A 13,128-nucleotide genomic window follows, 5' to 3' on the forward strand; every position below is an offset into this window, starting at 1 on the left:
GCCTTAGCAACAACACCTTCAGAGTCATGCCAACTTGTTCATTTTCCTTCGTCATATCAAGCGCAGCGTGGCACAGCCCGGAGTGATTCCAGACCGCGATATACGCCCAATTATCAATCCTCAATGATCTCAAAAGGAAAACTGTCCTGTTGCATGATCATGTCGACATATTCTGTATCAACATAAATACGCCCAGGTATATATTTGGGCCCGGATCCGCGGTTCCCCCTGAAGGCGATAGAGCCGTGAGAGAAGACCCAAACTTCTTTCAAACGCGGAACCTGCATGATGGTTTTGATAATTAACCCATACCATGCCTTTACCTCATGCGCCTCCAGCTTCTCGGAACGAGGATCTCTGTTCAAGTATCGGCGGATAACTGGCGGCGCGAAACGCCGAATGTCAATCGTGAATGCAAGGTATCGGAGTCGCAGGTCTTGAGCCCCACTTGTGATGTTCTTTATAGCAGTTTTCTAGATTTGCATTTATCAGTCTTGGGAGTCATTCCACTTCCCTCATTCACATACCAGCGTAGAAACATGTTCAAGAGACCACAGTTTGCCTTCGATTTTGACTGTTGATTCGCGTAGGATAAGGTAGTCGAGTTTCGGAGTCAGTCGTGCCAAGCCATCCCAGAGTTGTTTTTCGGTGCAAGCCCACGTCGTAGGCTGAGAGAGATTGGCCTTGTCATAGTATAGATGGAGTCGACTGAGGCCAGTGAGTCCCCGGGCCTTTTCGAATATATCCGAATCAATCCATGTGTAGGTGTGGAGGCCAGTGAGGACATCAGGATCGCAATGGCTCATGATCATCTTCACGGTGTCAACTGTGCCACGGATCTTCAATACTCTGAGGCGTGGCCAGACAAGTTTCCCGATGTCCATCTGCTCCTTCAAATCTCTGAGCTGATCTTCATTGAGACCCTCGAGGTTAAGCGATAAATTTCGAATTCCAGATAGCTTGTAGAGGGCCGCTGCTAGGCGATTTGGCAGACTATTGCAAACACCGTCACCAGTATTACTCGCCTGCGAGTCAGTCTCTGGAGGCGCGGACTTGACAATAAAGGATGCAAACCTGAACCAACTCTGTTAGCAGTAGTTAGGAAGACCTAGCCACTAATAAAAACCAACTTTATATTTACTCGAGCAATGTTTATCGCTGCATCATCCTGGTAACAGTTAAAAGCTCGAAGGACTCCATCTAATCTCTCTTGTGTATCTCTGAGGTGAATTTCTTCGAAATTTTGCATTAAGAGTAACTCTCTCCATTTCAAGGATGAAATTGTAGTACTATGGTGAATTTCTGGGTTATTGCGCCACAAAGTGAGCTCTTCGTAGAGCTCAGATGGTATTTCCAGAGCTCTGGGGCGAGCGATAGGAAGGTTTGACATGCTGATGATTATCGCAATTATAGGATGACTCTGATCTAGAAATCGGGTAGGCTAAAAAGAATGTTTGACTTTGTTGGTGTTAGAGAGAGAGAAGTCAGTCGCTCCTGGATGTTAGAGAATTGAAAAAATCAGAGTCTAAGATGAGATATGTGGTGAAGAGAGAAATTTTGAACTTTTTGCTGGTGGTCACCTCTTGACAGTGATTCACTGTCACTGCCACCTCTTGACGGTGATTCGTCCTGCCCCAGGCATCAGGTATTTAAGGAGGATCTTTCTTCTCTTCCTATTTCTTCTTTCTTTCTCTTCTACATCTCCAAGCTACGAGACAAGTCACCTCTAGTTGCCCGGTATTCAATTCTCTTCTCGCCTCCCTTAATTTCTGCTTGACTGACTCTCTACAGGGCATTTCCCTTTATAAACTGGACATCAAATTTATCCCCTGTGTTCACCAGATGTAAGTATCATCGCACGCCTTCTGTTCTGTGACCCGACTGACTCTCAACAAGCCAGCATCGCTCTACGCTTGATCACTCACTGCCCCATCAACGCCAACGCTAAATGTGAGCATATATCGTTATCTCCCTTTGCAGAAATCGTACTAATTAACTATTGAGTCGCTATGGCTGACCAGGCTACAATCACTCCCGCCGAGTGGGAGTCTCTCAAGAACGATGAGACCACTGCAGAGGCTGTGGCTGAACTGATGATCCGAGTCATTCATATGGGTCGGGACGAAGCTGAGAGCTTCTCGGAGGTTCGCGAGTTCCGCGAAATGACTGCTGAGAAGCTTGGAGTAAAGTGGTGGACCGCTGAGGGTGCAGTTGGGGCGGACCAAGGCTTCAACAAGATTTGGATGGGACTCGTGGAGTTCCTTGCAGGCCGACAGGACGTGTGGGAGGTTGGAGGTATCGGAGCCCCTCCCTTGACTCTGGCCAAGAAGAAGTGAGTGGGACATCAACTTTGGAAATCGCTGGTGAAGGCGGAGTGACTCTTCAGCAAACTCACAAACGTGCCGTTTGTACTTCACGTATGAAGTGGGATCATACAATCAAATGATACAGCCCAACGGCTATTACGTCCAATGAGACTTCGCAATGTGACTGTAATACATTTGGTATGCCATAGTCTCCTTAAACTTGAGAGTCACTCTCAATCGAAATGCCCAAGCCTTGATGTTTGCGTCTCGAACAGTCGGCTCACGGAACGCACCCCCCGATCTGCACGTGGACTGCTCTGCATTATTCCTGGCTGTAGAACATATGCTTCTATAGCTTGGTAAGTCCTGTTCTTCCGCCTCGATGTGCCAGCAGGAAGTCATATAAATTTGATACCTAAATTTATTGCAAAATGGCCAGAGAGCTTGTCACATATCAGGGGTGGGTAGATCCCTATGAAGAAGTTCAGTGTTCGTTCATTTCGTTCAATCGCTCAAGCTCAACCCGACGTAAGTTGAGGCTGCTGCTATTGTTTCACAACACAATCCTAAGTTTAGACTACTGCTACTGTTTCTCAATACGATCCTAAGTTTAGGCTTTAGGATCATGTGACCGTATTTCTTGTATAAAGAGCCCTTGTCTCTCATATTTTAACATTTCCTTATTCTTCCTCATTCACCTGCTCCACTTCTCCTTCACCTTTCACATCAGCCAAGTCAGGATATATCTCTTTCGCCTTTCGCCTTTCGCATATCAAACAAATTAAAGGTCTACGACAGAGTTACTTCAGATCGCATATACCAATTAAGTTAAAGGTCCATCTCCTTCGCCTTTCCCACATCAGTCAAGTTAACGGCGTATATTCTTCGCCTTTCGCATACCAAACAAAGTGAAGATGGAAGACAGAGTCACTCCAGAAGAGGAATACTTGACGGACTGGGCATTTTCTGCACAGGGAATTGCATATGAAACTGGGTGGGATGCACGACGAGTGAAGAATCAAGTCATCAGGATCCAAAAACACACTTCCTTCAGTACGAATGACTCTGTGGGTGCATTTCAAAATCTAGACTTGGACGCAGTTGATGAACCATGGACCGACGAGGAGCTCGACACAGAGAACGCGCCACCGTACGTACCGTCATCATTATCCCAACTTATTTATGTTACTAATTTTCTCTGTAGTGATGAGCTTGTCCTTATCGTTGGCCATTGCATGCCCTGTAATGTCAGGGATTGCGTTGAAGAGTTACGTTCGAAGTGGCCTATCGCACCAAGTGTCGATGAGTTCGATGAGGGACGACATAAGCAGGTCAGACACAGAAGTACTGGATTAGTCGTTTTCTGGCTTGCAGATGCCGGGAGATCTCAAACCCGGCTATTCACACTCAAAAACAGGAAGGGCTCTCTTGGCACAATATCGCCCTTGGCAAATTTTCAAAAAAATGTGGATAAATTTGTGTTCTACACGGAATTCATCGTCCATCCGAACACCAACGCCAAGACGCAAGCCCCTCTGATCAAGGAAACGATCCGGCAAGCTGCGCGAGCTGCAAAAGCTCGTCTCGAACTTGATGAGCCGCAGTCAGTCCTCAATGCCTCAGCATTAGCACCAAAGGATCTCAACGATCCACAAATCAAGGCAAAGGACTCATCACTGTCTTGGGTCCAAACGGCTATAGCTGCATATAAAGATACCAAATCCTTTAGTGCACTGCAGCAGATTCATTCCGCTGTCCAGTTTGCAAAAGGCTCGCCTGATACACGGACAGGTTTTAATGGAAACACGGCCAGTCACCTGAGAGTCATTCGGCAACTGGGGCAAAGCAGCATGACTCTAGACGAGGCGATTACATTCGTCGATTCATATAAGGTATTTATTTTCCCTGAAGTTTAGCAAGAAGTCTTCCTCACCAGCAACAGATCTTATGGCCGGAGTCAGTCTCTGACTTCAGTGAGAGTATACTCTTACCCGAGAAGGTTGTCCAGCTCAACAATGGTTTAGCTGCGGGTGCTCTTCATGACATTGTTCCTACTTCTCCAAGAGTCGATGACTCGTTGTATCGTGCATTCATTGGACTGTTTTGTGGCGTCGCTTCGGCAGATCATGATCCGGCTGATGTAAACCAACTCATTGTCTCCGCATATCACATGACGAAGATGGTGGTGGGTTGCTCATGCAATAACGTCGATATAAAGGTTCCTAAGACGGCCGATATGCCAGTCTTGCTAATCACCAACTTCATGTCTCTGCTCAAGTCGCACATGCAGAGTCTTGATGATACTGTCAGCAAGCTCCGTGGCGATTTTCAGGGTAACCTACAAGGGGAGTCACTCTCCATCCGCGAGTTAACCCGCGACCTAGCAAACACCGCCGATATTAACATTGCGAAAGACAATGTGCGCTGGATTTTGCAGGGCATGGCCGCTCGGCCTATTGCTCTTTTCTTGGAGCTCCGGAACAAGTACGCCAGAGAACACGATCAACTCTTCGGCTTGTTGAAGGACTATGGACGAGGTTCAAATTAGCTTCTCACTAATGCCGCCCAAATGGAAACGTCAAAGGCGGTTATGATATGATTTAGCCATTGGCTACGGGAAAGTGCAACAGGTATCTCATTCTCGACAAGAAATTGGCGTAGCGTTTCGGGGCATTTAATTATTTTTGAGGGATTGGAGCGACTTACCGTGAAATGGAGAAAAGGATGATACTATTGCTTTATTTTCTGTGGTTATTTGGAGTCACTCTAGTGATGGAGCAGGGAGATATCAGCTATCTGATAGAAGCTTATATTAATGCTGTTATTTCGTAATATTTGGCGCGTGTTTGAATAATGTTCCCTCCCTGTCTATCCTTCTTCATGTTGGTTTCATCTGATCCATGAATTTCCCAGCTCTGGATTGCAGTACTATCATAACAAGATCAAATTAATCAACTGGAAGGAAGATAGGAGTCAGTCTCATAAGAGTCAATCTCACTCTATCGGTTATATTGTTTGGCCAAAAGAAGAAGCAATGGTATATTCTTGGGACTGACTCGAAAGTGTAGAGTTATGAATAGTGGTACTGAGATCCTTTACGAGAATTGAAGTCGTTATATTCTGAGTAAAGGTTAAGATTGACTCCCAAATCCTGGACACCTTCTGTGTCAGCGCGTTGTCCGAGCCCTGAGGTGACGTTCTACAAATCCAGTGTTACATCGCCCAAGATATAGCAGCCAAGTTTATGGCTGAACAATATAAATTCCACCGGGTCGTTCAAATAATGGTTCTCTGGTGCCAGCTTGCAGTCTTCACTGTTCGAGTTTGCTTCCCTTGCCCTCGCTTCTTGGAGATGTTTAGAGTCAACCCATATGATTCGACATTTTTCGATTGGTTCCTAATTGTTATCGATGTTGTCATGGGGGACCCGTTTGGTCTCGAGCAGAATATTCCTTTGCCATGCGTCGAAAATAGCATCAACCTCCGCATTCTCTGGAAACCAAGGTGCAACTTGTCTTGAAACCCGTTTGTTATTGCGCAGTTCTCTTCGAGCTTGCGCTAGTCGTAATCCTCTCTGCGAGACCAATAGAGGGCAGCCATTGCTTTCACCCGGAGACAAGCGGGCTACAATATCTGAACCCTGCCTGTGCCTGTGGATGAGAGCCCTTATATTATCTGAAGTATTGTCTTTTGCACCACCCAACTTGGTTTTGGTGTGCAAATGTCCTTCTTTGAGAGAATTGGAGTCAGTCCAAACAATCCATTTGTCGGCCAATATATCGTAGAAATCTCGTTCCCATGTGAATCTCGATAGTGCACCGGGATCGACGATGTGGTCATTTTGCATGAGAATCGACATCAGGGGTTCAATGACCGGCTCCTTTAGATACCAGATAGGTTCGACGGTCAAATCAGTGTATGGGTGCATGATAATTTCCCAGCGGCGCATGGCTTCGTCGTAGGCCCAACGCGCAAAGGAAAGTGTTCCTTCATCTTTATCCACTGTGCATCCTTCCATTTGGGATATACTCTCAATGTCGAGTGAGAGATAGACATGATTATCATAAGGAGCTTTAGACAACTCGATTATAATTGGTAGTTGCGACATCGGAATGACTCGAAGGAATGAGGTTGAAATCTGAACGTGAATTTTTATTCAAAGTCCTTGCGCGTAGATGGCTGACATGAGAACGACTCGAATGTACCAATACAGCAAATTGAGGGAGAAGGGAATGATGGATAAAATAAACCAAGTAAGAAAGATGTTTAGGTGACGAGGTTGAATTAGAGTCACGTGACGGGACTCTAAGCCATTCACTGTCAATTCACTCTGGCGGAAGACCACAGTCAATAAACAATACTTCTTTCTTCAACTTAACATACTTGAATCTACCTGATCATACCATTCAAATACTTCAAATTGACGCAAGCCTTGCCGTTTTGCGCAAGTTCACAAAAGGCCATTTCATTCAGTCCTCCACGCCTATACCGCCAAGTCTCCTTGTATTTACACCCAGCAGTAAGCATCATGCCGAAATCCCAGGCAAAGGGCAAGAATTGCACTCAAGGCGAGAGAGTCGAAGAAAATAGTGACAGTCACACTGAGTCTGGTAAGACTTAACAAATGTTATTAAACACGACTCTAAATCCGACTAACCAATATAGAAACTACTCCGATGCCCCAAGATACCATCGATCTGCTGGGCGACTTTCTTACTGTCGTCAAAGCGAGTCACTCCAGTGATGAAGACAAGGAGGCTGCGCTGGAAGCACTTGTTCAGAGTGTCGAGGCTTAGGAGGCTGGTCAGCACACACTCAACCAGTGTTTCACAGCAACGATGGCTCCCAGACCCAAGATCCCAGAAGACATGACAAAGGCAGAGTACGATTGGCTGACACAGGTTCAGACGCTTGTCGAACAGGAAATAGTCCAGCCTGAAGGACCCGATGAGCTGCTGCGGAAAATACGGGATCTTTATTAGCATGCTAGATTAGCATGTATCACTGTGGAATGACTCCAGACTACCCAAGAAATCGGTATAAGAAACACAATGGTCCGAATTGCCTGGAATGTTCAAAGCTTTGAGTATCTGGTAGTCTAAGGTAGCAATGACAATAGCAAGCTACGTGGCCGCAGACAATGCCCAAAGCCCAGACCGAGAGGTTTTACTGTCCCATAACAAAGCATACATACATGCATACATACACGAAAACAAGACAGGAAATATGCGTTTATGAGTTGGATTCAGATACTTAGAAAGTAATTCTTGATGAGCTTGGATGCCTTCGACTGACTCTGCTCGACGACATTCGCCTCAAGAGCCATATTTTGATATCTCGCCCGTTTAGCAAAAGGCCTCCATTGAAGATTACCCCAAAACCTGCACCTATTCCCCTTTGACAGGGCATACAGATACCCGTGATCAAATGCAGAACCTGACTTAAACCAGGTTAAACTCAATGTTCCTGCCCCAATAATCACTAAAGCAAGCCTCTTTGTATAACCTCTCATCTAACCCGACGCGCTTTTCTTCTTCGTGATCCCAGAGGGCTGCCCCGATTTCTTTCTCTGGGTGCCTTGACCACGGCTAGGAGTTGATAACCTGGAAGGCATGGCAGACCGCTTGCTGGGGATATATCCACCTGTAAATGGGCCTGCACTTCGAGTGGTTTGTCTAGTAGGGGTAGCAGGTAGAGAGTCAGTCTCTATAGTAGTCTTCAGGGGTTGTGAAAGACCGAATGAGGGAAGCCTAGCCTTTCCATTGTTTTTTGGGGTATAGCCACTTGGAAACGGGCTTGCACTCCGAGTGGTTTGTCTAGTAGGGGTAGTAAGTAAGGAGTCAGTCTTTGCGGTATCTTTTAGGGGTGGTGAAGGTCCGAATCTTGGAATGATAAACTCCCCCTTGGCGGAGTCAAGAGCATTTGTAGTTGTGGTGTTGGCGATACTCAAATCGCCAGATGTTACGGCAGGAAGTCTCGTGGTGACAGGCCGTTCATCCTCTGAGGCTTCACCTCTAATAACAGAAGGTGCGTTACTTTCAGATGGAGTTGGGCTACCAGTTCTTCTGCTGGATTGAAGAGGTGCATCGTCGCTTCCTAAATTAGAGTCATTCTCTGGAGCGTCAAGCCTGGGATCGTTCTCAGTACCACTAGAAACAACGATGCCAGAAACTGGCACGATCAGTTGTGACTTGGCACTCTTAGTTGGAAAGACCACAGAACGATGTCTCTCAATCTCAAACTGAGCAACTACGGCATCCTTGATCTCTTGATCGAGTGGAAACTCGTCAAGTACGCCCTTGACGGCCATTTTGGCGAATTCTTTCACATCTAATTTAGTGACAAACTCCAAAGACGCCTGAGTGTTGTGTTGCAGGATCTTGCATTGTCGTTCAAGGCGACCCTCTATTTTGCTTGTAGTTGACGTGAACACTGACGACAACTGATCCAGTCGCCTTTCATTTTTCGATAAATTGTCTCGTAGAGTGGTGATGTCTTCTCCTTGCCTCCTTTTCAGCTCATTGATCTCTGACTGCTGTCTAAGCAGCATGTGCCTCAACTCTTCCAATCCGTTGTCAGGCTCGAAGGTAAATGGGGCATCGACAACAGGTGAATTATCAGTGTCTTCAATATCGGATCTGAAATGATGGGTATATCTTGTCTGACGAGTGACTCTGTTATCGCTGTCATCTTGTTGATCCTCTTCGTCGTCTTCATGACCTCCCTCTGAACTGCTGCCTGAGTTACTAGAATCACTCTCTTCGTAGATAGCTTTGCGACGTTTTGCGTTTCGAGTCTGAAATCCTTCTTCTGGAGTAGCTTCTTCAGGCCCACGTTTTTGGGCCAGAGACCTCAGAATCGCATAATGGCCCTTTCCTACTCGTTTTTGTAACTCTGCCCTTCCTTCGTCTGACATGCGGTCGTAATCATCGAGGGGTTTGGGGTGGGTGTTTTTGCCAGCGGGCTGCATTTTCTCCAGCCCCGAAGCCCTTGATAATGACATCCTGCAAGTCGACTTTGAGAGGCGTGTCAACGATGCTTTAGTAGTATAGTACTATATCATATTAATCGGATTTTAATAATATGAGTGAGTCAGTTGGGTCTTACCAAGCCGTGTTATCGGAGTGACTCGTGGGAAAAGAAAGCAGTCTATTGTTGTTGACTCTATGAATTTATGCAGTACTGCATCTCTTCACAGGCTGCTCGTAGTCTCGTATCTGCAAGTGGTGATATGTAATTTCTGGTGTGATGGAGTCGAGCTGAGTGACGTCGCCGCTAGTTAGTCATAATAATTTTCAATCGTGGAGTTAGCCGGAAACTCGAACTCTAGTGTGCGGGAGCTGAATGTTTGATAAGGTAAAGAGAAGATGTTAAATATCGATGATAAGTGGAGATGATGCGCCCACTTAATGAATTGATCAACCACTGCAAATGGTCACGTGATATACTGAATCATCTCCTCTACTATTATCTGTGCAGGTCGCATCCCAACTCATTCATTTTGTCTCCTTTTCACTCTTCGCATTAATCATTTCAACAGACTGACTCTCATAACACTCAATTATGCCTTATGTCTGGTACCCCGAAGCCCTGGAGAGACTCGGCGCCGAATCTTGGGATGAAGTAAGGGCACTAGGTGAAAAGGGGCTTGCTAAGAAAGAAGCACGAGAGCAGAAAAAGAGGCAGGCAAAGGCTGCAAAAGCGGTCAGTATGATCAATCGATAAGAGAACCTATTACTGACCGCTACAAATAGCCTCTGGGATGTAGGACGTCGGAAAGTGAGACTCCTAGCACTTCTGGTTGGAAAGCCATAAACATTCGTGAGAAGGTAGCCTACTCCTTTTGATACAACGTAATATCTACTTACTTTACTATAGAAATTGGCCCCAGGACAAACCACACTATCAAATGAGAATGTCAAGAAGCGAAAGCATAAAGACAAGGGCCAGAGTGCGGATGCCAAGCGTCCACGGGTGGATGGCCAGCACAATGGTGTCTGAATCGATTAAAATATAGAAATATCCTCTCCTAGAGTGACTCTCCCTGCGGAGTGACTTATCTTAATATTATATCAAACAGGAAGTTGTCATCCAGTCCTATACAGTCGTTTGCAGCCTCGTCTCTTAAGACAAGTAAAAGAAAAATCACTTCTCTTAGCCCTGGAGATATTATACCTGTTTTAATAAAGACTACTTAAAACTATAATTATAATTATAGCTCTTTATATAAATAACCTAGCTATAAATATATAAAATAAGTTATTAAATAGCCTAACTAGTTAGCACTTAAATTAGCCTTAGGTATTTATTTTTTTATAACTTTAATTTAATAATAATTAATAAATAAGATCTAAGTATTTAAATAATAATAATTTTTTTTAAGTTTATAAGTTAGCCTTAAAAGATATATTTAAGTATTTCTAAAATCTAATATAATTTAAATATTTATTACCTCTTAGTAAGTAAAGCTTTATTAGGCTGCGGCACCACGAGCGACTTCAAAGTGAGCTGATTCTTCTCTGTGTTCACCTAGTACCATCAACTGGCCGCCTTTAGTCTATGGAATTGTCCTTTCGGTGCTGATGTGGTGGTACGGTCAGGGAACTTGAGCTTTCGAGTCCATCGCAATATTGTGGTACCTCAGTCAGGCTGGTTCCGCGATAACCTGCCACCACCCAATATGGTAAGTATCTTCTCTTCCGTTCAGCTTGTAGTTATGCAAACTGAGAACTTCAGGATGGGACACCAGTTGTGGTGACTGTGAGCTTCGCTCCCGAAACGGTCGCTCATTGTTTACGTTTCATCTATACCGATAGTACGTGTCGGGCTCTATCTAAATTGAAGGAGGCAGGAACTGATACGTGAAACAGAAGTTGAAATTTGCGACATCGATAGCCAAAAGCCCTGGAATGCTGCGCATATTCCTTGTTGTGTCTTGGCGTATACCGCTGCTGTCTACTTGCGTATGGCGAAAATGACATGCCATCTTCTTCGCGTGATCGAGAATACTTCCAGTGAACTTGGAGCTCTAATACGTAGAGACCATATCTCTCAAAAGCCGGACTGCTCCCAATGGGTCCAATTCTCATGGCACTATCAGAGGGCATTGGATATCATTGTTCGGGGACAGCCTCAGAAGCTGATGGTGCCCATGAGGCTAGCTATGGCAAGCATCCTTGATGCTGTGCTCTTCTGGGTGGTACGGCATCCTCTTTTTGCCAGCGACCTGAAAAGGCCGTGGCAAAAGATTCTGGAAAATAGTATGCATGATATTGCTGAGTATAAGCATCTGTGCCGAAGCGCCCATTTATTCAACAGTCCGTTGCCAGATGAGTTGGCATTGTTGGAGCTATTCGAACAAACTAAAGCAGAAAAGAAGCCACCAGAACCTTCAAAGTCAGTGGGGACACAAACAGAAGACGATGGTTCTGACCAAGAATTGAAGGGCCAGAGAAGTGATTTTTCTTTCACTCATCGCGAGAGACGAGGCTCGCTGTAACTTTCGATTTATTGCTTGCTTAAGGACTTGAGAACAAGGCAACATGGTATTTTTTCTTGGAGTTCTGGCTACAACGAACTATATTGTAGACAAAAGAGTTAGAGCCATTGATAACCAGTGGCGAACATTAGCTATTTGTATCAAAAAAAAAAAAAAAAAAAAAAAGAATAAAGGCTGGTGTTGGCAATGAGTTCCCAGGTAGAGTAAGAAACTCTATTAGGTCGGCCTCGGGGTGTATTTCGTTCCAGGTTGACCCAGGCTATCAGCTCAGAATTCAGCTGCGCGACAAGATTCGACAGTACTTTGCAGCTGGTGTAACTTCTCTAGACAGCCAAGGACATTAGCTTCCCATGACCAGCAAGACTATTCAGATGGAACTTACAGCTGTGCGTGCGTTTTATCGCTACCGACACGTTGGGATATAGGAGGGCGAGTGCACTGACAGCAACTTCTACTAGACAGAGCAGACTGCATCGTCAACCCCTTTTGCAATCCTTGTGGTGAATGGAACTCAACCCTCGGCCATCTGCGATCATACTGGAGATCATCCCATGGTCAGATATCGTCATGCCTCCGAGCAGCGAGACAATTTAGAACCTTAATCCCAAATAATCAAAGAATTCAGGCTACTTTAGGATAATTTGTTGGGTCTTTTGACTGATTATTCATAATTTATACTAAACTTATTAAAGTCTTTTTTATCATTTCGGATATATATTGTAGCCCGCATGCCATCAGATGAAAGCAATGGCTATCCTTTCTTGGCCTCGCAGAGAGGAAGAGAGGACGAATATGAGGCTTTAGTACTAGAACCCTTGAACTCTTCAGCTCTCTGCGTCAATAAGAATGGTCACCAACAAGAATTGATGCATATCCTTGACTTATTCAACAGCCAAATGTGGGGGACCAAATATGCTTATGTTGAAAGTAAATGGCAAGCGACAGAAGTTCTTTATATCAAAGCAAGATTCAAGCTTTGAAGGATAGGTGAGCCCGGGAATATAGGCCTCCTAGTTCAGAATTCAATGAGAACATACATTCTAAACCTAAGCCTTTGACGGTAATTTTGTGTTTGACAATGAGCTGTTCTGTTAGTTGAGTTCCGTATAGGCCTTGAAAATTTTAGCTATAAATACTTGGTGGTTTCCCTTCTCTTATCGCAAGGTTCTTCAATTAATTTATAATGAAATCCGGGACACTGTTGTTATGCAAGACCAGGACAATTCGCTGATTGTTTGAGTGGTCGAGGATTTGATGTCGTGAGCCAGTCACGTGGCGTCGCGTGTGGAGTTTTCTACTTTACGCGTCTCTCAGTTGCGGATT

General features: G+C 45.0%; 8 protein-coding genes across 8 annotated transcripts; 5 read left to right on the plus strand and 3 right to left on the minus strand.

Annotated features, from left to right (window-relative positions):
- Positions 1–113: 113 nt before the first annotated feature.
- On the minus strand, positions 114–1,390 carry FOIG_00798 (uncharacterized protein; the record flags this gene model as incomplete). The annotated part of the gene is made up of 3 exons (XM_031197221.1): positions 114–473; positions 528–1,085; positions 1,142–1,390. The coding sequence occupies 3 exons, from the start codon at positions 1,388–1,390 to the stop codon at positions 114–116; spliced, it is 1,167 nt and encodes a 388-aa protein (XP_031072988.1).
- Positions 1,391–2,009: 619 nt separating this feature from the next.
- Positions 2,010–2,336, plus strand: FOIG_00799 (uncharacterized protein; the record flags this gene model as incomplete). The annotated part of the gene is made up of 1 exon (XM_031197222.1): positions 2,010–2,336. The coding sequence occupies one exon, from the start codon at positions 2,010–2,012 to the stop codon at positions 2,334–2,336; it is 327 nt and encodes a 108-aa protein (XP_031072989.1).
- Positions 2,337–3,220: 884 nt separating this feature from the next.
- On the plus strand, positions 3,221–4,854 carry FOIG_00800 (uncharacterized protein; the record flags this gene model as incomplete). Its single annotated transcript, XM_031197223.1, has 3 exons — positions 3,221–3,456; positions 3,511–4,198; positions 4,249–4,854. 3 exons carry the CDS (start codon positions 3,221–3,223, stop codon positions 4,852–4,854), a joined length of 1,530 nt encoding a protein of 509 aa, XP_031072990.1.
- An 849-nt stretch (positions 4,855–5,703) lies between these two features.
- Positions 5,704–6,324, minus strand: FOIG_00801 (uncharacterized protein; the record flags this gene model as incomplete). Its single annotated transcript, XM_031197224.1, has 1 exon — positions 5,704–6,324. The coding sequence occupies one exon, from the start codon at positions 6,322–6,324 to the stop codon at positions 5,704–5,706; it is 621 nt and encodes a 206-aa protein (XP_031072991.1).
- Positions 6,325–6,834: 510 nt separating this feature from the next.
- Positions 6,835–7,102, plus strand: FOIG_00802 (uncharacterized protein; the record flags this gene model as incomplete). The annotated part of the gene is made up of 2 exons (XM_031197225.1): positions 6,835–6,916; positions 6,972–7,102. 2 exons carry the CDS (start codon positions 6,835–6,837, stop codon positions 7,100–7,102), a joined length of 213 nt encoding a protein of 70 aa, XP_031072992.1.
- A 716-nt stretch (positions 7,103–7,818) lies between these two features.
- On the minus strand, positions 7,819–9,276 carry FOIG_00803 (uncharacterized protein; the record flags this gene model as incomplete). Its single annotated transcript, XM_031197226.1, has 1 exon — positions 7,819–9,276. The coding sequence occupies one exon, from the start codon at positions 9,274–9,276 to the stop codon at positions 7,819–7,821; it is 1,458 nt and encodes a 485-aa protein (XP_031072993.1).
- Positions 9,277–9,869: 593 nt separating this feature from the next.
- On the plus strand, positions 9,870–10,307 carry FOIG_00804 (uncharacterized protein; the record flags this gene model as incomplete). The annotated part of the gene is made up of 3 exons (XM_031197227.1): positions 9,870–10,010; positions 10,061–10,135; positions 10,185–10,307. The coding sequence occupies 3 exons, from the start codon at positions 9,870–9,872 to the stop codon at positions 10,305–10,307; spliced, it is 339 nt and encodes a 112-aa protein (XP_031072994.1).
- A 679-nt stretch (positions 10,308–10,986) lies between these two features.
- On the plus strand, positions 10,987–11,805 carry FOIG_00805 (uncharacterized protein; the record flags this gene model as incomplete). The annotated part of the gene is made up of 3 exons (XM_031197228.1): positions 10,987–10,989; positions 11,043–11,121; positions 11,177–11,805. 3 exons carry the CDS (start codon positions 10,987–10,989, stop codon positions 11,803–11,805), a joined length of 711 nt encoding a protein of 236 aa, XP_031072995.1.
- Between the last annotated feature and the right edge of the window lie 1,323 nt (positions 11,806–13,128).

The sequence above is a fragment of the Fusarium odoratissimum genome (genome assembly GCF_000260195.1).
Source record: "Fusarium odoratissimum NRRL 54006 unplaced genomic scaffold supercont1.1, whole genome shotgun sequence".
In the NCBI taxonomy this organism is placed as follows: Eukaryota; Fungi; Ascomycota; class Sordariomycetes; order Hypocreales; family Nectriaceae; genus Fusarium; species Fusarium odoratissimum.